At 37.2% G+C, this 25,117-nt stretch overlaps 4 protein-coding genes across 4 annotated transcripts; 2 read left to right on the top strand and 2 right to left on the bottom strand.

Moving 5' to 3' along the window:
• Positions 1–455: 455 nt before the first annotated feature.
• Positions 456–3,480, top strand: LOC103426001 (uncharacterized). The gene is made up of 6 exons (XM_008364097.4): positions 456–952; positions 1,056–1,358; positions 1,966–2,005; positions 2,159–2,411; positions 2,637–2,715; positions 2,912–3,480. The coding sequence occupies exons 1-6, from the start codon at positions 632–634 to the stop codon at positions 3,095–3,097; spliced, it is 1,182 nt and encodes a 393-aa protein (XP_008362319.3). The 5' UTR covers positions 456–631; the 3' UTR covers positions 3,098–3,480.
• A 3,495-nt stretch (positions 3,481–6,975) lies between these two features.
• On the top strand, positions 6,976–9,261 carry LOC103426000 (transmembrane emp24 domain-containing protein p24beta2-like). Its single transcript, XM_008364096.4, has 5 exons — positions 6,976–7,181; positions 7,309–7,538; positions 8,114–8,300; positions 8,395–8,502; positions 9,004–9,261. The coding sequence occupies exons 2-5, from the start codon at positions 7,317–7,319 to the stop codon at positions 9,135–9,137; spliced, it is 651 nt and encodes a 216-aa protein (XP_008362318.3). The 5' UTR covers positions 6,976–7,181; positions 7,309–7,316; the 3' UTR covers positions 9,138–9,261.
• A 429-nt stretch (positions 9,262–9,690) lies between these two features.
• LOC103425999 (protein NOI4-like) lies at positions 9,691–12,615 on the bottom strand. The gene is made up of 3 exons (XM_008364095.4): positions 12,471–12,615; positions 11,089–11,271; positions 9,691–10,061 (listed from the first exon to the last, which is right to left on the bottom strand). The coding sequence occupies exons 1-3, from the start codon at positions 12,474–12,476 to the stop codon at positions 10,026–10,028; spliced, it is 225 nt and encodes a 74-aa protein (XP_008362317.1). The 5' UTR covers positions 12,477–12,615; the 3' UTR covers positions 9,691–10,025.
• Positions 12,616–14,790: 2,175 nt separating this feature from the next.
• On the bottom strand, positions 14,791–19,452 carry LOC103405049 (acetyl-CoA acetyltransferase 2-like). The gene is made up of 14 exons (XM_070816968.1): positions 19,263–19,452; positions 18,065–18,133; positions 17,749–17,847; positions 17,460–17,633; positions 17,242–17,347; positions 17,020–17,158; positions 16,787–16,930; positions 16,322–16,407; positions 16,006–16,105; positions 15,788–15,898; positions 15,657–15,698; positions 15,407–15,493; positions 15,102–15,213; positions 14,791–14,963 (listed from the first exon to the last, which is right to left on the bottom strand). Exons 2-13 carry the CDS (start codon positions 18,111–18,113, stop codon positions 15,124–15,126), a joined length of 1,227 nt encoding a protein of 408 aa, XP_070673069.1. The 5' UTR covers positions 18,114–18,133; positions 19,263–19,452; the 3' UTR covers positions 14,791–14,963; positions 15,102–15,123.
• Between the last annotated feature and the right edge of the window lie 5,665 nt (positions 19,453–25,117).

The following is a 25,117-nucleotide window of genomic DNA, read 5'->3' as shown; positions in this document are numbered from 1 at the left end:
TTTTACTGGTTGCAACCGCTTCAGTGGAGAGGGCATTTTCCGCTATGAATATCATTAAGGGTCCACTTCGCAACAAAATGGGAGATCAATGGTTGAGTGACAGCTTAGTTGTTTACATTGAGAAAGATGTTTTTTCATGTATTGGTAATGAAGCTATCATGGAACATTTTCAGACTATGAAACCTCGTCGTGAACGCTTGAATTAGGATTTTATAGCTTGTAATGTTGTTTTGCACGTGATTTTTGAATGAAATGTATTATATTTAACTTTTCAATGTTATTTTTGTCTATAAATTTTTTGACCTTTATTATTAGGACCCCCGAGTTTAAAATCCTGGATCCGCCACTGAATATACGAAGAGTCTTTTTGTTTCATTTTCTTAAATTTTACAGATTTTTCAAATGATATGGTTGTCCATTTTAAATACTAGAGATGTGTAATAAAAACATGGTAGTATTAATAGCATTACTCGAGGCAAAATTGCGGTCGCTCTGCTGACACAGCAGAGCATGAGCTTCACGCTTGCCAGCGAGCCGTAACCAAAAGAAGCGAAACGCCACCAACAAAGGCAAAAGCAGCAGGCAAGTCGATTTTTCAAGAGAAAGGTGGTGGCGGAACAGCGACGCGCGGATGGCGATGGAGTTCAGGTCCTACAAGGACGACGCGTGGTACGACGTGCGTATCGAGACGGAGGGCGGCAATGGCTGCGGTGGCGGCCGCCTGAGACTGAGAATCAAGTTCCTCGGGTTCCACGACGACCAGGACGAGTTCGCCGACGCCAACAACTTCAGGTCGGTGAGTGACGTGGCCGAGTTGAGGTCTCGGTTCAGGTCCATGTCGGCTCAGCTTCAGGACTCGGAGTGCTCTCAGGTGAACAGGGGGATGATCGTCTGCGCCGCTCACTCCGCTCTCCCCGACGATCGCCGCTTCTACGACGCCGTCGTGGATGACGTCAGTCACATTTTCCCCAATTTTCCCTCCTTCTTTCTGTAATCTTAATTTCTGCTTAATCACGGCTTAATTAGGTGATTAATCGGTGAGTAATGATGATTAGGTTGTGCATAGTAAGCATGTGTTTGTAAACGGAGAAGAACAATGCACATGCACCTTCATCCTCTCATGGCAGCACGGTCCGTTCGCCAGGACGCTGACCGCCGAAGCTCTCGAGCACATTTGCAGAGTCCAGCCTCCGGTTGCTGATGACGAACTGAATCCACTGCTCATCTCTTTTCTGAACTTGGCAAGGAAGAGAATTGAAGCAACTGGCTTTTCGGATTCGAATGTGAGTTCTGCTGAAGCTGCTGCTGCCAGCAATGGCCGAAATGGCCCCCCCGGCTTTCCTCAACGCCGAAATCAGGCAAGTTTCTGATTACTCGTGTATGAAGATGTTTAGCTTTTGAATTGGAATTGTGCTGCTGGCTGCTGCATTTGATCTTTGTTAGAATTAGTCTGGATTCATTTCGATTTGAGTTTGCTTTCCTTCATTGGATGGGGTTATGGTTCTTGATTTTTTTCTAATTTTTGAAGGATTTTTTTTCCTATTTTTCCCCAAATGATATTAATATACAGACTGTGAGGTTGCATTTAATAGTGTGCAAGATTAATGTAAGAGGAAACGAGAATTTGCCTGGGAGAGTTTCCGATAGTGTGCAAAATCGTAGGATTGTAAGCGGAACAGGAGCGAGTGAAATAGAGCTGATTTGGGAGGTTGAGAGTTCGGGAAATTCTTGAATTCTATGGTTTGTAGTGGGATTTTCGATCCCCTGTCCATGGGTGACAAGTTTGTCAAAAATCTTACGCTTTTGGTACCTGATAGTAACTTTGTATGGCTCTATGCTGGATACTTTTGTACCTGACAGTAACTTTGTATGGCTCCTCTTGTTCATGTGCTCTGGATACTTGTGGTATATTGTTTAGATGATTCATGTGTTTTTTTTTCCATGTGCTCGTCCGTCCATTTGCAGGAAACAAGGCCTTCTAGGTTGTCCTCAGGTCATGTCAAAGGTTTGTACTTTGTACTGATTTGCTTAAGTTCTTTTCTTAATCTTTAACTACTCTTTAAATCACTGTGAATATTCTCCACATTTTAGTGGACTATATTTAAACAATTCAAACCTATCGGTTACTTTATCTTGTGTATGGTATCTGAATGAACAGGACATGACGTAGATATCGGAGGGGTGCCGCATATGATCATTATAGACAATCTTGAGAAGGGGTTATCGCCATCAACAATTATGGAGTTTATTCATCAACAACTTTCAATCTCATGTCAAGCATTTGTTTCGCCAAGTAAGTTGTTAGAGATATATGCACGAGGAGGCATTCTGTTGCACAGCAAAGCGAACTTTGACAAGTTATTGGTCTTTTTGGAGAATCCAGATCACATCATTATTTCCTCGGGAGGAAGGTATACAGTGTAAAAGTCTCTTTTCAGTAATTATAAATCACGCAATTTTTTCTTAAATTGGTGTTTGTTAAAATTTAGTAATTAGATATCTAAGCAAAAGAATTTACGCGGCCTTTATGTAACTTAAACAGCCAGCTGGAACCTACATGTAATTTTTGGCATTCTGAACCTTTGATTTGTTCATTGATTGTTAAAAAAATTTCATCATTTTGTATTTCTCCGCAGACCTTGGTTCGTGACTGAAAAATTACCGTTACATGGCTCGCTAAAGGCAGTGACTGAAACATTTGCTCTTGCATCTCAGGTCAGTTTCCTATAATTCTTCATGTGGTTGTGGCTAATGATTATAACGGTGAAACGTCATTCTAGTAGCCAGAGTGTTTTGTTGGCTAATCATTGATTGGAATCAACAACTGTATACACCAAAACCTGATAGAACATGAAATAACTAGTATAAAAGCACCGGGTTTCCTCTAAAATTACCGTTATTGATTTTGCAGAAAGTCTTACAGAGCAGAACCGGAACTTGCAATGACTTGAAGGTGGTTGTTTCTGGTACTAAAGAGTATGAGCAGGCTAAGCAGCTACGTGATTTGTTTAAGCAATTTGCCAAGCATCAATGCATGCTTCAGCAGAGATTAGTTATTGAAGAGGGAAGGATCTTGCAGCTGTCTGATCCGGTGTAGAGATGACGAACGTTTAAAGCTTAAATCCTTGTGAATACTTTTTGTTACGTTGCAGTTATGTGGTATCTGCAACGAAGGCGACGCACTGTGACTGCACAAAAATGTAAATGTGACGAGCAAATGAGGCACCTCTGACCACCTGCTATATGGATATCTGGGTTGAATCAAAGGTACGTGGATATACCTAAAATTTTGGTTTGTAAAATCTGGGCTGAACAAAAGGTTTTTCGGAATTCGGTTAAATTGTGCATTTTCAGTGTGATGCTTCTCCTGTAAAATCTGGTATATCAGTTGGTGCATTTGGGAATTCGGTTAAATTGTGAATTTTCAGTGTGATGCTTCTCCTGTAAAATCTGGTATAGGTGCATTTGATTTGAGGATCACTATGTGTGGTCTTTGACTTTTTTCTCCTACGCACTTTTTTTTTTTGTTTGTTTCGTTTGATTCTTCTTTACCTTATTCGGTTGAATTATTCAGTCAGTTTTTGTCAGGTACTGTTTGTATTTAATTTTAAATAAAAATATTTAAAATAATTTATGATAGTACGATATACGATAAACGGATACAATTCACAAATTTCTGAAATCCTGATAAAGAGGATCCGACGATTATCGGATTCTAATAAAAATGGTAACGCTTAGAGCATTTCCAGCGTGGGAGCCTTCCCCCCAGGCAATTCACTATTCAATCCACCCAGTGAACAGTAACTGCCATTAATGAACAGTAACTACCTTATGCATCTTCAGTGTGGGAGCCCTTCCCCCGCAATAGGCAATAAAATATTAGTATTTTTTTTATTTATAAAATAATACAAAATAATTTTATTTGTAATTTCGGATAAGATTTTTAATCGTTCTCGTTGTGTCACGTGTCATAATCCGAAAAAGTTATAAAATAATACAAAATAATTTTATTTGTAATTTCGGATAAGATTTTTAATCGTTCTCGTTGCGCCACGTGTCATAATCCGAAAAAGACAATTATTGGTGATGGATTTCTGATAAGATTATTAACCAATCACGTCGTGCCACGTGTCATAATCTGTTTACAATCTTTGAGGATAGATTTCCATCATATTTTTAAAAAATGACAGCATGCCACGTGGCATTATCTACAACCTAATCGTTTCTGAATCCTCCATATAATCCACCATCCATTCTCACAAATCTCACACCAATTTTCTCAAGATCTCTATCATTATTCATAGTTTCTGCTTCCTTATTCACCTAAATCTCTATCATTATTCATAGTTTTTGCTTCATTCTTACAATGTCTTCTTCTTCCTCAAGGATGATGTGGGAAATCGATCAGCAAGAGGAAGACTTGTTTAACCAATCAAAAGGAATGTTCAAACGCCAGGCGGCCCAAAATGAGAGGGAAGAAGATGCGGAGCGTAGATGGAGAGACGACAAATCAAGAATGGCAAGAGCCTCACATTCCCGTCGAGTCATCCAAGCTGTGGCTCAAATCTGCAGGCCCAGCCGTGCTGTAAACATTGATAGAGACATGCAACAATGAGGTCAGTATCTCTTGGACGATTATTTTGTCCGTAACAGTGTATTCCCTGATTTGTACTTTAGACGTCGTTTTAGAATGGAACGTCATTTGTTTAACAAAATCATGGGCGCTGTTTGCAACCATGATTCTTACTTTGTGCAAAAGTCGGATGCTTTTGGTGCTATGGGTCTCCTACCTAAGCAAAAAATTATTATTGCCTTCTGGATGCTTGCATATGGAGCATCTGCAGACCAGGGGATTTAAAAGAAAATGTTCCCTTTCTTTTCTAACTTGTTCCCTTTCTTGCTTAAGTAACTCTCTTTCTCTTTGATTATCTTGAAATTCTCTCTTCATAGCTGCAGCTTTTGCCTTATCTTTAGCCTTATCAGCCTCAAATTTCGCCATTTCTCGCGCCAAAGTCAATTCACCTTGGTGAGCAAGTTCTTCAATGTATTTTGCATAATCATTCTTGAAAGCACTCCCTTTTCTCTTTGAAGCCTTCTTACCTTCATGCCTAATTGGATAACGGGTCGAATCCGACGCTTGTTCAGGGAGGGGCGTTTTAGGCACTTCTTCTGCATCATCTTCATGAACATGTGAGCCATGATCGGGTGTAGAGTGTAGAGCGGTGCTGTTTATGAAAACTTCTGGATCGACAAGCACAACTCTGAATTTAGGACAATCTTTAACAATATTCCAACATTCCCACCAGCTGAATGATTTATTTTTGCTTTTGCTTTTGGCACCATACCAAGCTTGTGCTTGAAGTTGCTACAAATAAATAGGTAACAAATAAATAAATAATTATAATGAAAGTAGGTAACAAATAAATAATACAAACAAATAATTATAATGTAAATTTGGGCATAGTACAAACAAATAAATAATATATTGTTACCTGATCCGTGTAATTTTCCCCACTTCGAAGATTAGCACTAGCTTGTGCCAAGGTGTCTCTCCACGTACTAAACGATTGGCTAAGTAATTTCCAACGACTGGACATTGATTCTTTGGTTCTTTTCCCACTCATTTTCTCAAGATAATTGGTATGAATAAGACTCCACATTTCTTGCAACTGCATCTCATTACCCGTAAGCGAACTATGAGTAACTTCAACCCAGCTAGTACACAACCCAACATCTTCAAGAAGCGACAAATTCGTACCTGCATCAGTAGTCATTTTGTTGAAAAAATTTGGATTGAAACTTTGAGAGAAAGATAGGAATTTGATTGAAAGTAGTTGAGAAAATATGAAATTATGGTGTAAGGTAGATGATAATGAGAAGCTATTTATAGAAAAGTAAAAACAATTTTTTTTAAAAATTTTTCAGATTTTTTTTCGGATTTTTTACAATTTTTAATTTTTTTTATTGAACTAATTAATCTCTGCCGTTGGATTTAAAAAAAATTGAATTCCAACACTCTAAATTGTGCCACGTATCACAACGGTAACTTTTTTAAAATTTAAAACTATTTTTTCTTTTATTTATTTATTTATAAAGCAGAATAATATCAACCGTCGATCTCAGATTCAACAGTTGATATTAAATAAGTTTATTTTTATTTTTATTACCGTTGCAAATTGGACGGCTCATTTTAAAGAGCCGTTGAGATCGAACGGACCGTGGGAAGCCACGTGGCTTCCCAACGGTAACTGAGACAGACTGCATCGCGGTCCCCTGGGGTCTGAAATTTGTTGGCTGACGCGCAGGTGAGGCGCACGCGCCTGACAGAAAAAAATTAAAAAATGGGACTAGCGCTAGGCTGACATCACCCTACGTCAGGTCCACCTCGGGCTCGCAGGTTGGCGATTCCTCATGGGCCTGTTGCTCGGGCTCCCCACGCTGGAAGGCTTCAGCCAGGCTATCATGCCCTGTTGGGTCCACTGTCCCCCGAGCAGCAACCCACAGTGGAGTTGCTCTTAGCTTTTGCATAAATCCGTACTGCATTGTGGGACATAGTTTTGTAGCCGAATCTCACGTAGCATTGTAGCTTGACCCCAAATTAGAACCAAATCGCTCCTTTTTTTTGGGAAAATATTATCAAATCACTTGACTTACCAAAATAAATAGAAATAAAATAGGAAACTTTAATAAAAAGCTTTTATTACTGTTCATTTTTACGAAAAATCATATTTTTACACTAAAAAGTCAATCATGGTACTATTTACTTTACCAATTATTTTATCCTTATCGTTAAAACACAAAATTTTCAAACAATTTTCATTAATTTTCCAAAAAAATATTCTAAAAGAATGGCGGTATTTGATATCGCAGCCCACTCAAGTGAAATTCGTGCTTTTTTACACCTGGCAAAACATCATCCTATGTGGAGCGTTCCCATTGGCCAATGGGTCAAGCTATTGAATCACACCCCGCCTCGCTGGCTTAAGCTCATAAATGAAAACGAAACGACATCGTCCTTAGTGCTTTTATTCTGGTCTGGTTCAACAAGACGTGCCTGGTCCGACAGCCGAGTTCGAGTTCGAGTTTGAGTTCGAGTTCGGCACTTCCTAAATCCCAGTTCATCCTAAAATCCCAAAAACTTCAAACCTCCGCCAAATACAAAACTAGAACCTATTTCCGAGGTAATTTTTCACCTTCTTCTCGATCTGTGTATTTACATCTCGGAGTACCAATCTGGGTAACGATTATTTGTGACTAAAAACCCCCTGATTGTTGACTTTGTGTGCTGGAAATTTGACGGATTTGCAGGGAAGAAGATGGAGTTCTGGGGCGGAGGATACGTGTCCCTGAGTTTGGTGCTGGTGGGTTTTCTGGTTCTGTGCCGGTTCGAAGGGTCGTTAGGGTTGAGGTTCGTGATAGACAGGGAAGAGTGCTTTTCTCATGATGCAAAGTACATGGGAGACACGATTCACGTCTCTTTCGTGGTAATCAAAGTCGAGTCGACCTGGCATTACACTGACGACGGCGTTGATCTCGTGGTATGAGTGAATACTATGATGTTTCATATGTGTTTATTTTTCCCAATTGTTTGATGTTTCAGAATTTTGTCTGTTTGATCTTGTTGTGGAGAAGATTTAATGGTTGTTGCTGATTTGTATTACTTTTTCTGCCTTGGCACAAAACCGAGCGCTGTGGGGATTTAGGATTCATATAGGGGACCTCACTTAGTGGGATAAGGCTTGTTGTTGTTGGCAAGTTGAATTTTGATGCAAGATTAAGCTTGCGGGTTTTCATTTATGATTCGTTGGTTATAAGAGGGTAAATAATATTTTTCCTTCGAAAACAGGGAGAAAGAACGGCGCATGTAGCTCTACCCGTTAAGATCATTCATGATATATCCTGTACATGAGGTCCTGTGTTTGCCCAATATCGATTGTATCAGAAAAAGAAATAAATAAAATGGTAGATTGAATAGAATGTCGTTATTGTTGGTTTATAAGACCGTCCCAATTGGTTTTTCGGTTAGGACATTGCTTTTTGGTTCAATGATGATGGTAGTGGTTCCTGTTTCTGAAATCTTTCTTATACTTGTGAACTATGTTGCCAATATCAGATAAAGGGACCTGGTGGTGAACAAATTCATGACATACGCGACAAGACAAGCGTGAAGTATGACTTTGTGGTTGAGAAGCAAGGTGTTCACCAGTTCTGCTTCACTAACAAGTCTCCTTACCACGAAACTATTGACTTTGATGTACATGCTGCTCACTTTACATACTATGACCAGCATGCTAAAGACGGTGAGAGGCCATTACTTGTTATTCCATTTCCGTTCTGGAGGAATCTTTTTTATAGCTGAATAATGATCATTGAATGTTATTTGAATTTATGCAGAGCATTTCACACCCTTGCTGGATCAGATACAAAAGTTGGAGGAAGCCCTCTACAACATCCAATTCGAACAACATTGGTTGGAAGCTGAGACTGACCGCCAGGCAATAGGTATTAATCTGAGGAACCGTCTTTTCTCTGTCAAATTTTAATTTATTTTCGTTAACAGAAGTTGGAGTCTTGCACTTGGTGCGATGGCAAGTGCCTTCGCCCATGAGCGGTAGGTCTCGGGTTCGAGACTTGGGAGCAGCCTCTCCATAAATGGGGGTAAGGCTAGCCGACATTCACCTCTCCCAGACCCTGCGTAAAGCGGGAGCCTTGTGCACTGGGTACGACCTTTTAACAGAAGTTGGAGTCTCATGCATAGTTGGGTTGCATAAACGATTTTAAAAAGATTTGAGTATGATTTCAACTATAGTAATTCAAGGAGTACATCATTTTGCACTTGCATCTGCATGTCACTGTGTCACACACGGGCACACAAAGCTAAGGTCAAGTCATAAACGATATTTAAAAGTTATGAATACGACTTCAACTGTAGTACTTCAAGAAGTACATGATTTTGCACTCGCACACAAAGCGAAAGTCTTTTGATCTTGGATTTTCATGCAGTGAATGAAGGAATGAGCCGTAGAGCAACGCACAAGGCATTGATAGAATCAGCAGCACTTATTGGAGCTAGCTGCCTCCAGGTTTTTCTTTTGAAACGTTTGTTTGAACGCAAGCTTGGATCCTCTAGAGTTTAGATTAGTCGGTTGTCTACTTGCCTTCGGGTATTTACTGGTTGTACTATTAGAAAATGGAAAGAATGTTTATATACTGAAACCATTGGCTTGAGTTTTAATACTTTGAAGATGGTAGTTTTGCTTATTGCCTTGAGTTTTAATGGTAGCTTACATGTTTAACTGGAGATAGCAAGACCCAAGACACTTTGCTGTTAGTACTATCAGATTTTTTGGATGCTTATTTGGGGGCCTTCCGGGATTGCTTGTGTAGGAAGTACTTCTTATAAGCACGTTTGCTATGAGCACTAGTGATGAAATAGAAATTTCTCTTTCGGGGAGATGCCCGAGTGGTTGATAGCTTTGGCCTTGAAAATAGGTGTTGATTGAAACGATACCACGCAATTCAGTTTTGTGGTGCATCCATTGAAAATTCTGTAGATCTTGAGTTCATCTCAGACCGAAAAACGGATCACTGAATCGTAAAAGCTTGGAACTTCCCAACTCAGAGAGATTTCCAGGGGAAAGACGGTTTCGTAAAAGAAAATCCAAAGTTTCACAGTGCACAAAAATGCAGTTAAACACGAACGAAACTCAAATTGAATCGATAACAGGAAACAAACAGTCACGATTATCTCAGTATCAAGCATTGATTCAAGAAGAGGAAGCTGCAAATACAGTTCACCAGTTTACATAAACATAAAACAGTAGCATTTTTCAACCATTCATCTCCCAAAACGAGCCCAGAATTTCTACCAATGTTCAGAAGGACAGCAAACAGATTCCAGCGGGACCAATCATGGCTTCTGAACACATGAACACAGCTCCAGTCTTCTGGAATATATATCGTCATGGGGGGCATAGATACGTAGTAATATCTTCTGTAAAATTTATGACATGGTACGTGCCTCCTCATGACTCCGCACGCAAGCAGCAAAACCATTTTTTCTACACATCAAAGCACGAAAAGCATAAAAAATCCAACCATTATATTTTCGAAGCTATCATCTTTTTCTTCATCACATTAGGGTTAGGGTGGCTTAAGTTCAACTGGCAGCATTCTTTTCCTTTTCCCTCTTTCTTTTTCTTTTTTGGTGCCAGCTTAGTTGGACATCATTCAACAAAGCAAGATTCGTGCTTTACCAAAATCAGGATGTTAAATTTTTGCGAGCGAAAAGATAAAAATATGAAACAGACAGGTTTATAAAATCAACGGGTGCCACCAGAGTGAGGACAGCAAAAGAGAAATTTGTTTAAGATGGTTCAGTGAGGGTGAATGCAGACATTTTCAAAGTTGAGAGAATAAAAGTTGCACGTAACAAAAACTAATTAGACAGGAAAAGAGTAAGTGCTAAGGCGATTTGGCGATCTGATAGAGAAGTATTATGCATTATCCACGGGCATGTATAACAAAGATTTATAACTAGCCCTAAGCTTGGATTAGGAAATTGTCAAGTCGTATTGAGGTCACTTGCAGTTCACTACTATGAATGAAGAATATTGTGTATATTGTGAAACCACAAAGGGATAATTTCCCAGTTGCACATAGATTGGTTGGGAAAATAAGAACTACTCAGCACCCAAAAAATCCAAATTTTAAGAGGGAAACAAAGCATGTTGAGAAGAATTCAGAGAAATCCAAATATGAAGTTGGAAGTGATAAAAATGCAATTTCCTGGGAGGAAAAAAAAGGGTAGTTAATCATATTTTGAGTTTGAGCAATCTAATTTTGAAATTAAAGTATTAAATGCAAACTTAGTCACATGCAAAATGTGATGCAAAAGATGTAAAGATTCCAATGTACTGTGCATCCAAAGCTCATAATGGTCCAAGTAATTCTTCTATGTTCTCAACCTAAACCACCCTTTAGGCTTTAGGGAAAGATATGACTATGTAATACAGACAGCGTCAAGTATAAAAGAGATAAAGGCGTTCCAAAGTGCGGAGAACTATAAGGTCAGCGAATCCAACTTACAGATGGAGGCTTTCCGAGAACTGCTTCATGCTTGTACGTGCGATCCTCCTTTGATGGTGAGTCAGGTCTGCCACCTGTCTTCTTCTCAGTCCTAGCCTTGTTGAAGATTACAGTGAATCCCTCAGCTGATGCTGGATCATTGACATCCCATTCACCAAATTTTGGCAACGGTACACCCTTTTCCTGTGGATTTACATAATTTTGATTAAGGGAATCAATCATCTATAGTCAATGCATACCAAATTGAGATGTATAAATAACACAATTGTGTACAAAGTTCAATGATTCATATGTTCTTGCATGAAATTATTTAGGCAAACAAAATCTTAGTAACGAAGATGATTAAGATTAAGGTGAAGGCTGTCTCCCACGCATCAGCAGAAAAACAACTTATGAATCCTACCGTATCCTCAATCCTACTGCATAAGAATACAACACCAAGATATATAAAGTAATATGTATTCATGAATTGGTTTACAAACACCGATGCCTGTAATTATTCTTCAATATGAAGGTATTCCGAAAAGAAGAAGAGGTTTGAAATTCGACAAGCTTGTAAGAGATCTACTATCAACTCGATACATGCCTAAAATGAACAGAAAGAAATCTTCTTTTTGTAAAGTCAGATTGGGTGACACTATAACTACTACACAGGACACTACGTAATAGTCCATTGTAAGGACAGTCAAGTGCACCAAACTCCGACCATTGAACCATTCGACCATTCTGAGTATTGACCTGCAACTAAGCAACAGAACAAACCTTACCCATTGAGCTAGGCTCACCTTCAGGTAAGAACCCATTGTAAGTTTTTAACATCTACAACAACAACAACAAAGCCTTATCTCACTAAGTAGGGTCAGCTGTTTGAATCCCATCAACCCACTAAACTACACTTGACCATTCAACACAACAGACACAGAAAGTTTTGCACACAAGTTAGCAATCAGATAAGTTGCTTATCGGTCGAAGCCGAATCTACTGACATACAACGTCCAATTTGATTCCCAAATACTCAAAAGTCTGGTTGGTATAAACCAAACAAGAAGCTAAAAATACAAACTTTATCTAAAAAATATAAAAATCCAGAAAGCAAAAGTGACCCCAGATAGCAAACACCAGCTAGATACATGATATTCATACAGAACAAGCTTCTGCTGAAAAATTAGAAACCAGAAGGATGAAATGACAGCAGAAAGCATCGGACGAAGGACAATACAGTAATTTCAAGTCCACCACCAAGCTGGAGCTGGAAACGAATCGAATCGCTCCACAAACAAAACTCAGAGTCTCAGATCAAACACAGAACCACACGCATACATACACCGATACAAATTCAATAACTAAATTAAAAGGCAAAAAGGAGAGACTAGCTTGCATACCCCCATGACTTCTGCTTCGAGATTTCTGAGAGTAGCGACGAAAAACGGCGAGTGATTTGCTCTGGTTGTAGGGATTTGAGGTGGTGGGGTCTGAATAATAAAGGTGGTGAGGAATGAGATAATGATGGATTGATGAGTCTTGATTTTTTCTGGTGGGGTTGGAATAGATGATATCGAAAATATTTTGGATTCAAAAATATGGAAATTTTGATGAAAATATTGGGATATTATTGATATTGATAAAAATCATGAAAATTGTAAGAAAAACTTGGAAATTTTTATTGAAACTTTGGAGAATGTTATTTAGTCAATTATCTATTAGTTTATAAAAAAAATAGAAGGAAAAGCATTACATGATGGATTTAACTGATTTAAGTTGATTATACAGCGAGCTGACAAACATTGTGGGTGTAGAAAATATGTAGTAATTAATGAAAAAAAGATTAAACACATCATAATTATTTATATATAATGATTTACTACAATATTTTACACTTTATACATTGTATAGTAAGATACATGAGTGATTTAGTACCACATAAAGTTCCTATGAGGTTCAAAATTTTCATTATCTTCATCATCTCTATGTATAGAGTAAGTTTATTGTGAATAGTATTAATCAAATGATAAATCTATAAAATAGTTTTGCATGTAATTGTTAACATGCCACTCATATAAATATAAATATTTTAACATATTATCACAAAAACATAAGTGATATATTGTGGTTAAGGTGTTGAAGGAGTAAAATGGGAGGGGTTCAAATCATCCCCTTTGTGTTTTTTTTTCCTCCCTTTTTTTCTTCTTTAGAGAGAGGGGGGAGGGAGGGGGGGAGGGGTGGGGGGAAGAGAGAGGCCCTTTTTTTCTTCTTTTTCCTTTTTTTTTTCCTTCCTTTACATCGATATTTTCGATATTTTAGCGACAATATCGACGATAATTTTCCTTTTTTTTCCTTCCTTTACATGGATATGTTCCGAAATATCCGTAATTCGAAAAAACCGAAATATCCTCGATATTTCGTCGGTATTATCGATATTTCAGACTATGGTGGGAAGAGAGAGAGAGAGAGAGGGGGGGGGAGGGTGGGGGGGGGGAAGAGAGAGGCCCTTTTTTTTCTTTTTTTTCCTTTTTTTTTGGCTTCCTTTACATCGATATTTTCGATATTTTAGCGACATTACACCGATATTTTCCAATATTATCGATATTTGTACGATATGTACATGGATATGTTCCGAAATATCTATAATTCGAAAAAACCGAAATATCTATAATTCGAAAAAACCGAAATATCCTCGATATTTCGTCGATATTATCGATATTTCAGACTATGGTTGGGAGACAGGGAGAGAGAGAGAGAGAGAGAGAGAGAGAGAGAGGGAGGGGGGAGGGGGGAGGGGGGAGGGGGGAGGGGTGGGGGAAGAGAGAGGAGGCCGTGGGATTGAGTGTGAAGTGGGCCATTGGATGGATGTGGTTAATGGGGGCCCACCATTTGAAGAACCAATTAGACGGTGTGTGGTGCTTCCGGCTATGCATCCCATACAGCTTTTGTCTGCACCCCACGACTGTATTGACTATATTACCCTCTCCCTCAAGAATATACTAATAAAAATGTTGTTTTGAAACCATTCAGTACTACGATCTGATGGTATTCCTCTTCACTTTGAAGTGAGAGGTCTTAAATTTGAATCTCGTAGATGACGAATTTAATATCAAATTAGGCTCTTCATTGTGTGGCTTAGCTAAACTCCCTATCCTCTTAGTGTAAAAATAATATATTGTTTTGAAAAGAAAAAAAAGTTAAAAATTGAAAAACAAAAGTGGTGTGAATGTTCATTGCATTTATTGATTTTCATATAAAATAATAGACAAATCGAATGGCTAAAACACATATTACATTGAAGTCGCATTTGGATATTTGCGGGACCATTTTCATAATTTGATAATTCATCAACTACATTACAGCAATAGTCAGCCACAAATTACAATTAAAAATCAAATTCATCACAAATATGTATTATTCTCATATTTATGTGAGTTAAACTTGAAGAATTATTCCAACAAAATAGACGCAACTATCCATGCAATTATTGACAAAATATAAACTCATCGTCCTCTCATATCATAAAAGAAAAAAAATAATTTACGTATACCGCATGTCCGTATTTCGACTTTCCCTTTCAATTTTGTTCGTACAGGCCATTAGCTCCACATTATTGCTCAGTACCACGCATCCAAGTATCCAACCCAATACAACATTTAAGCAATTGAGAGAGAGAGAGAGAGAGAGAGAGAGAGAGAGAGAGAGAGAGAGAGAGAGGAATGGTGAAACTGAACTGTATTGGGAATATACTTCTACAATCTAAACACCTTCTGTAATTTATTGGGGAAGCAAATCAAATACAACGAAGGGGAAGAAAAAATGCACAACAGGGAACTTTGCTAGTGGCAGTTTCATCTCTCACACCAACAAGGTCCGACCTCGGCCATTCTGACCTGAAACACAAGTCATGTATACTGATAAGCGAACTGACATCGACATTCAGAGGATACAAATCAAGTATATGAAAAACTCTTGTTTCGCACAAGAGCAAGACCACCAAGCTAAAATTACATGGAACATGCGACACTTACCAGTTATCGACTTGAAAGTGGCTTACAAAAGCTCCAAAACAAGGGCAGATGCACCTCCTCCACCGTTGCAAATACCAGCAGCACCGTATTTCCCGTTCTTCTGCTTCAGTACCTACAATAGGATTGCACTCTGAATAAGGGGTTTGAAAGAAAAAGATATCGTTCGATGGTAAATAATTCCAGGTAAGCTACAACGGAAAGGAGAGGTGCGGGAGAGTAGCAGCAAAAAAGTAAATCAGAGCCTATTCATTCTTAAAGTTTAACATATTCTCTTTTAGTTTAATAGAATAGGAAGCGAAATGTACCCCTAAAAGGGTGACCAAGATACGAGCTCCACTGCAACCAAGAGGATGTCCCAATGCTACAGCTCCACCATGCACATTAACTTTTTCCTGAAATCAGAACAGAAAATGAGTTAAGGAACAAATGCGGATTCCTATGCTGGTAAAAGCCCGACAGAAGGAGTTGAGACTGCTTCATTAAACAAAAATTAAATTTGATTCATTCTAAGCATTCGGTCGGGGAGAGAGAGAGAGAGAGAGAGAGAGAACTCACTGGGTTAAGTCCAAGAAGTTTCTGATTTGCAAGAGCCACAACCTGTACACAGAAAATCGGTCCAATTAATATTCGCAGCCTTGGGATGCTTTACCCTATTTTAAAGATTGCCACAAATTATGATAGCTTACAGCAAACGCTTCATTAATTTCATAGAAGTCAATTTGAGAAGCTTCCAACCCAGCATTTGAAATAGCTTTTGGAATCGCAAGAGCCGGAGCTGTTGTAAATAGTTCTGGTGCCTGTGCAGTCAATCTCATGTAAGCGTAGTGGTATGAATGATATGAAAACAAAAATGCACTTTAAAGCTCTACAATCTTGTTCAGATATATAAAAACTTCTACAGTACCTGAGCAGCATCGGCGAATCCACTGATCTTTGCAATCACTTGTAGCCCAAGCTTTAATACCTTTTCTCCACTTGCTAAAACTAATGCTGCAGCACCATCACTGTTGATGAAAGGAGTTTCAAATTTCAGAAAAACTAGCATTGTAAAGACTTATGAAAACAAAAATGAAGGTGGTTCCATCAATTTAAAATCAAACCAATTACAAGTTAAGAAGTGACTTTTGTGCTAATTCAAGTAAACGAATATTAACATTAAATAATTAGATGAAGGTGATTAAATATCAATCATTTAACAGAAACATATACAAACTAATAACCTGATACTAGAAGCATTTCCGGCAGTAACAGAACCTCCACTCTCCTTAAAACTTGGTCGGAGCTTCCGCAATTTGGCAGCGTCAAACTGACATGATAGCAAAGCAAACAATAAGGACGTCTGAGATGGGTAAACTCACGTAATGTGATTCAGATACATCCTAGACTCTGAGTATATGGTATATTTATTACAATCACTTGGCAACATTAGATAATAGACTGGAACTCAAAAATAGTTTGTAGAATGCACTTCCCCACCCCGTCTTCCTCTCTATGCAAATAAAAACGCTGGCTAAACAAACTGCAAATGATAAAAATGAGATATCTCGACTGTGAAGCATCAAAACTATCTACTCTAGAAACTGCATTCCAGTTAGCAGGGGACACCTGATGGACATTTTATATTGTGCAAGAAAAACATAGATATGCCTACGTGTCTGACTGATACAAACATGATTAATTATTACCTTGCCTAGACCTTCATCCTTATCAACAATTGTTGATGGCCTTCCCCTTCCTCCAGAAACTTCAACCGGAACAATTTCCCATGAAAAGGCATCACAGCCTTGGGCAGCAATACCACGCTCGAAGCTCTGAACAGCAAAGTTATCCTGCAGTGGTCATAAACAAATATATGAATAACCTTGTATAATGGTATGCGCTACAGTATTTAAAATGCACAAAAGGGCTTATATATTACCTGCTCCTCCCTTGTCACTGAATGCTGCTCAGCACATAATTCAGCGCACACTCCCATGCCATAATCATTGTAGACATCCCACAAACCGTCCTTCAGCATTCCATCAACAAGAGAATCATGTCCAAGTCGAGAACCCTTCCTGCATTTTTTTTGTATCAAATCAGTGCCTGTCAAAGTTTCATTTAAAGTTTAAAAGAGTCGTGAATCAGAAGAAGTATTAACCTTGCTTCGGCAAAATACTTGGGCACATTAGACATGCTTTCCATGCCACCAGCCACAACAACGTCATTGATACCCAACTGAATGCTCTGTGCTGCGAGCATAGTAGCTGCAATCATCGAAATTAAATTTGTGTTATTCTAATGTCATCTTTTTTCCTGCGGAAAAACAAATTTCGTCGCCTAAAAACAAAAACAGATTCTAAAAAATGGGTGTTGCACCTTTCAACCCTGATGCGCAGACTTTGTTAACAGTGGTACAGATCACTGAATTAGGGAGTCCTGCACCTAGTGCAGCTTGTCTAGCAGGGGCCTGCCCCAAGTTTGCACTGAGAACATTGCCGAAGAAAACTTCTTCTACAAGTGCTGGATCAACATTTGCCCTCTTGAGAGCAGCTGCAGGTTGACATAAAACAATATGTAAAATCAGTCAATGCTACCTACTAAAACTTAAAAAACTAAAAACCGTGAAATAATGTCCGCTTAAGTAAGTAGGAGATATTGTGCTCACCCCCAATAGCTATAGACCCAAGCTTGGTGGCAGGTACAGATGAAAGTGCACCCAGAAAACCACCCATTGGTGTTCTTGCAACACCAACAATGTAAACATCTGCATTTGAATCAATAATATTAACCAACAACAACAACAACAACAAAGCCTTTTCCCACTAAGTGGGGAATCAACAAAGCCTTTTCTATGGTTAATATTATATCAATAATATTAACCATAGAAAAAAAATTTGAAACTTAGATATTCTACTGCAGCGCCTTCACCACATAACCAACAACAACAACAACAACAACAACAAAGCAGGGGAAATAAATACCTCTCGGCTTGATTGAATCAGAACATGCTTCTGCTGCAACTGGAGCCATTGATACAAGCAAATGGAAATCTGCAATAATTACACGGTACTTGGTTAGTGAATCAAACAGAGGAACGAAACTGAATACGTGACAGAGTACTATGTTGAATTACAAGTAGAACAAAGCGAAGGCTCAAAATAAACCATCAAATGTTCAAAATTTAGAGGGAAAATTGAAAAGAAACAAACTGCTGTGCCTTTTATTTTCGTTTTACCCCAATTAAATTCTGTTGGTGGACTTTTTAAAGCTTCATTTAAAAAAGAAACAAACGGCTTTGCCTTTTATTTTCTTTTTATCCAACTAATCAAAACGCACGTTTAGGCTATAAAAATAAGAAAACTAATGAAAAATGTTTGAAAACTTTGAATTTTAACGATAATGACAAAATAAAGGGTAAATTGAATAATACTAGATTGACTTTTTAGAGTAAAAATATGATTTTTCGTTAAAATAAACAGTACCGAAAGCTTTCGTTTAAAGTTCCAATAAAAATAAGAAAAAAATTGCGTGGCTTCTTCTTCGCGAAGCCTGGACCAGAACCAAACAGAAACGTCGTCGTTGTCGAGGTAAAATTTTCGGTAACTCATTTTCGTCTATAACATCGCCGATTCAGCCGATATTTCCGATATTTCTAGCGATAATCGCTGAATTCGGAGATATGGGGTGAAAAAAATAAGCTTCACACACACACACACACACACCTTTTCCATGTCGAGGGCTCAAAATTCCGATATATCCAGCAAATTTCGGCCATTTTAACGATATATAGATTAAACATTCTGGAAAATCGTAGAAAAAAAGTTATCCAATTCCATTTCACACAAAACTAGAAGAGAACGCACTTTCCATTTTCCCATAATCAATGCCAAGTTCAATTTTTTTCTCAGGAAACAAACAGAAAGTGAGTTGTTTTTCGATCAGAGCTAGATCTATCATAAGCAAACAAACAAAGCATGCAAAAAATCACTATAATTCTACAAAATTATCGAAATTCTCGACTAAATCACAGATCCTAATCAATCGAACGATGCAAATGCTAAGAAAAACAAACAGTGTAAAGAACGATCGCACTCTATCCATCGGATGGATGAATCGAGTGAGTGGTGAGCTGAGTGAGAGAGAAAAATCGAGAACGAGAAAGAGAGAGAGAATTGTTACCTTTTGGGTTAGGGGTGTTGGTGGGAGGAAGAAGACAACTGACTGGCAAGTCTCTCTGGATTGGAGTTGGTCAGCTGCAAATGCAAAAGCACGGCTCGCCTGTTATTAAATAGCGGGGGAGAGCGCTCGCGAGCACGAATGGTTATAAAATGAAATTATCAAAATGCCCCTGAACAATGAAGATCCGCTTTAATAATTTTTTTCTTTCTTTTTTATTTTCGTCTTTTTGATTTGATGTGTATTATGTACTACTTTCCGGATTTAGATCTCATCTGGATCTAAATTGCAGGGATTCTATTCTCACATCTTAATCATTCATTATGTATTATGTGGTTGCAAATTATTTGATTTTTTTATTTACAATCACCCACATCTTAATCATTCATTGTGTATTATGTGGTTACAAATTATTTGATTTTTTTATTTACAATTAAACGTAAATAGTACTTGACGAAAACTAGCTGTACGATAAACGATTAAGATGTAGAGATCCTATGATCCCCACAAAATGGATCCATGATCCTCTTCCCTAGTTTCCTTCTTGTTTCCCTGGTTAGTGAGTTGGGTGAGTGACATGAATATGCTATATAATTAGGGGTAGCTACTCAACTGCTAATGTTATATTTGTTTCTAAAAAATAAAATAAAATAAAATTAGTAGTGTTATCTTGTAGACAGATGCTAATATTATTAGATGGTAAATCTTGACAACATGTTCAGTAAAACAAAAAACTAACACGACTGATTGTTCATTGGTTATATAATTAAGGGAGTGTACTTAATGCAAATAATTTGTAGTTTCAGTGATTAACAGCATTTACATTTGCATTCAAGATCCTAAGTTTTATTCTCATTTTTCTCAATATTGCTTGTATATAAAAAAAAAAGGTGCTTAACAAGTAGTGTTTCTTATGAATTGTTAAAAAATAAATCTTAATCACACATTCAGCATAAAACTCAATATGGTAACAAAATCGTATTGTTAGTAAACAGTCGAATAAGAGCACATTGATATTTTGATACCCAATATTTTCTAGGTTCAAAACTTTTTTTTAAGTATTTTCTTTGGGGAAAAATGCATAACAAAAAGTTTGTTTAGTTAGATTCTCACGTAGATTATACTTTGGTGGGGAGTAAGATTCTCTTTCCTTCAAATCATCTCCTTTCAATCTCCTCCTCTCACTTTTTTTTTTCTATCTATGAAGAAGTCAACATCAGATGTTAATGTAGTTTAATCATAATCGTTCAAATAAGGAAATCAAAAGAGAGGAGAATTTAAAAGGGAGAAAATCTTACACCGAAAAGTGGTAGTATTGAATAATAATTGTAGAGCTGGATTTGGGGGCACCAACCAAAATTGTGACAATTAAATGGGGATTTGGTCCATGTTACATGTGTCACTCTGTGTGTGTGGTTGAGGTGCCAAGTTTGACGTTGTTATTTGTTTGTTGTTGGTGGTGGGAAATACAAATTGGTCAACTAAGGAGAGCTGATCTAAATTTTGCAGCGGCAAACGGCTAACTACCTCTAATTCAGATGGTTTTAATTTTTAATTAATATTATGGTTTTCGTGATGGCTTGGAATATATTCCTTTGGTTGGTTTTAGTTGCAGACTAGATGGTAAAATCGATGCAGATGGATTAAACTTTTAATAATTGCAAAACAGAATATTATTTTTTGTAATGGGTTCAAAACTCAGCATCATTTCCAGAGAGCGGCTGCGCGAGGTTTTGAAGTGGAGCTTTAAAGTTCTATAATTCACGACTTTTTGTACATTGATATGTATAAAACAGAATTCGTTAAAGAGTCTTGCTTTCCTAAGATTCTTATTTTGACGATATGTGAGGACCAAATGCATATTAGACACAAGATTATATTAGGTTACATCTAAAGGCTTAAAATATTTAACAACTTAATAAAGAAAAACAACAAAATGAGTTTTGTAATGGTTCATAGATATTAAGTTAGTTTTTCTTTATGAAATTGTCAAATATTTTATGCTTTTAGATCTAAACTAATACAATTTTATGACTAATATGCATTTGGTCCTTATGGGTTCTCAAAATGAGGACCTCAGAAGGGGATAACTGATTTGCTAAATACATGAAAAGGTTTACTTCTACATCAATATCATTTAAAATTAATATCAAAAGAAAAAAGATATACAAATATTACTTACATATTACTAGGTATGACAATTCTAACCATTAAACTTGATAACCATGGATAACCGGCCGAATGAAACGGATTTGGATATGGAAATTTGAGTATATTATGGATATGGGAAAAACCGTTTATATTATTCGGTTATGGTTTTGGAGGTTCCCAAATCGTATCCATAACCGAATTCGATCTGATTAGTAAATAATATAATTTATATATAATATAATAGTATAATATATATATATGTATGTATGTATGTATGTATGTATTTATGTATGTATGTATATATGTATTTGTATATCCATTATTCACCATTACCTTGAGAATACAAAAGTTGCATTTTGTAGGAAAGTAAAGTTTTGAATCAAAATCAATGCAAAGTCAATAGTGCTTATGGGAGATATCAAAGACAAGCCAACATCATTAGTGTTTTAATTTTTATACTCAACAAGATCCATTAATTGGATCATTTTATACATAAAATGTTTAATGACGAAATTAATATCCACTAACTTATAATGTCTCAATTGAACGAATATATTTTTTGTATTGACGAAGATGTATATACCCATTAACCGATGAGAAATCCGTTAAACGGTGGATATGGTTATGGATAATACTCGATAGTTAATTTGTGGTTATGTATATGGTTAATTTTCCTAGTTATGGGGATGGATATATTATTTCCGTCCTCAAACCGAACCGTTGCTATCCCTACAAGTGGCCCTTTACTAAGGATGACAATTCTAATCATTAAATCCGATAACCGTGGATAACGACCCGAATGTATTGGATTTGGATGTGAAAATTCGGGTATATTTTGGGTATGGGGAAAAACTGTGAATATTATTCGGTTATGGTTTTGGATATGGTTATAGGGGTCCTCAATCCGTATCTGTCTCCCGAATCGAATAATATATAATATAATTATTCATAATAGTAAAGTATTAAAATATATACATACACACACATATGTATATTCATTATTCTCCAAATCCCTTACTTTGAGTGTAAATACAAAAATTACATTATGTGAGTTGCATTTTGTGGGAATGTTCATAAGTTTTGATATAAATCAAAATATATGAGAATTCAATGGTACTTATGGGATATATCAAAGATCAGTCGACATTATCAATGTTTAACTTTAATATTTATGTTCGACAAGGTCTATTCATTGAATCATTTTATACATCAAATATTTAATGACGAAATTAATATTTATTAAATTATTATGCGTTAATTGAACGAATATATTTTTGTATTGACAAAGATGGATATAACGGTTAATCGATGGGGAATCCGTTATCCGATGGGTACCTGATGGTTAATTTGCAGTTATAGATATGGTTAATTTTTGTGGTTATGAGAATGGATATAACATTTCCGTCTCCAAACTAAACTGTTGCCGTCCCTACATATTACACGTCTCATGTTTTTAAACGCAAATGTACTAATCAAGTTTACATAATCTAATTTTTCAACTAATTCTTTTTCAATTGACAAAATAACTAACTCAGTCAATCTTTCTTGTGACATAGTTAATTAAAGATAAGATTTGAACTTTTAATTTTGAAAATTACTTTTTGCAAAGACAACTGTAATTAGTATGGTTAACAAATTTCTTTAAGCAAAGACTCAAAACTTGTAAACTTCTTACTTTAGATACAAATTTGTAATATTAATATATACATATAATAAAATAGAAATTGGCGGCCCCTCCGAAATGGGGCCCACTTCCATAGAATTCTTGTGGTTTTGAATAAATGTACATGGATTTTAATAAAGTCTGTGAAACTTTTATCACGTATTTAAATAGAAATTTGTGAATTGTCATCAACTTTTTCATAACCAATTTATTAATAGGAATTGCTATTTTTAAATTTTTATTATTTGAAATGATAACTATGACCATGGTAGTGTGACTATATGAGGTGGTGGCAGCAACGATAGTAGTGGAAGTGCCACATGGTGATTGCTGGCAAGATGATAGTAGTGATGGTGGTGTCATTGGTGGTGGTGGTAATAGTAGTAGTGATTATGGTGGCGGCATGGAGCTTGGGTGGTGGAGGAGTAGGGGTGGGGTAGTGGTGATGATGGTGGTATAGTTGGTGGTCATGTAAGGTGGTGGTGGTGGTGGCATTGTGGTGAAAGTAGTGGTATTGATAGTCGTTGTAACACACCCCGACCCGAATCAGGGCATGCTGGCCGTCACGTGAAGGTGACGTAGCCATATGCACAGTGCGGAAGCAATAATGATAATAGAGAATACAAATAATTAAAAACCAATTCATAAGAGTACTAGCTAAGGAAAATGCTAGAAAATGTGTGAATACACAATCAGAGCATAAGTAACCTAACTTCAGTCCAGAAAACAAGCACTAATTAAACGACACCCAAAGATGCCCTACATTTGTGATAGTCTGTCAGAACTTCCAGTCAATCCTCATGAGCCACCAACGAACAAGCTTATCTAAAACCTGGAGGGGCGCAAAACAGAAAGTGTGAGTGGGCAAAAATAAAGCTTTTCAAAACCATTTCATTATCAAATGCTCTAACCCCTCGCCGTAAAACATGTATAATTTTCCCCTGAAAAGGAATATAAATATATAAGCATATATATACATATATTTCAATTCATGCTTCACATATCCATTTTCATAAGTATGTCATGCCAAAATATAAAACAGAATAAGTAACTCAGGTGATAATAAATTCATGGAAAATAACATATTAGCCGGAACCCCTGCAGAGGTTTATACGGTTGAATTCATAGCTCATTAGTCAATCTAGCCGGAGTCACTGCAGGTGACCTATACGGAACTACACTGCACATGAGTCGAAACCACTGTAATGGTCTGTACGACAGGACTGGGTGTAATATAACTATGCTCTTTACTACATTCTCATTATAATTGTGCGATAAATCGCTAGTCACCTATGAGTCGGAACCACATATAATGGTCTGTACGACAAGACTGTGCACCTAAATTGGATCCAATGTGAGCATGTGGTGCGGGAGGTGACATTATATACAGGCCTGTGCCATATTTCTAGCTAACTCACTAACACCGGGGTGCATGTTTATGAGCTCAATGATCCTCAATTAATCACAACTGATATTCACATTCACAATTCATAAACTCACGAGGGACTTACCTGAGTGTCCACATCACCACAATTATATATATATATATGCAAACATCATATGCATATTCTAAATGTAAAACATTTGGCATGGCAATTTAAGTCATAACTCGTTTAAATGCATTTTCTGGAAAAGATACCAAGCATATACATATATATTTAAAACCAAAAGCCCACTCACTGGTATGTCGAACGGTCGTAGCCCCCGAGTCGCCTTTGACTGCGCTCGTCTTCTGGATAAGTCTCCCCTATATGCGAAACAACTATAAAAGCGTTAATTTAAAGCACATAACCAATAACCAATACTGACTAATAACTTCTCATACAATGCTCAAATGTGATGTTTGAATATACTAACGTGAACTACACAACCTCACGAACATCCCTATATTTTTAGAAAAATTTTCTGATGTCCCACGCACCATCACGTGTCGGCCAAGGCACGGCCAGACGCGCCGCCCATGCGCGGGCACATGCCAGGCACACTGATGGTAACCCTAACGGCATTAGGGAATATTCCGTTAAATAATAGCATATACCGTTAA

This window comes from Malus domestica, chromosome 17 (genome assembly GCF_042453785.1).
Source record: "Malus domestica chromosome 17, GDT2T_hap1".
NCBI classification, from domain to species: Eukaryota; Viridiplantae; Streptophyta; class Magnoliopsida; order Rosales; family Rosaceae; genus Malus; species Malus domestica.
This window is presented reverse-complemented; position numbering and strand designations above follow the sequence as displayed.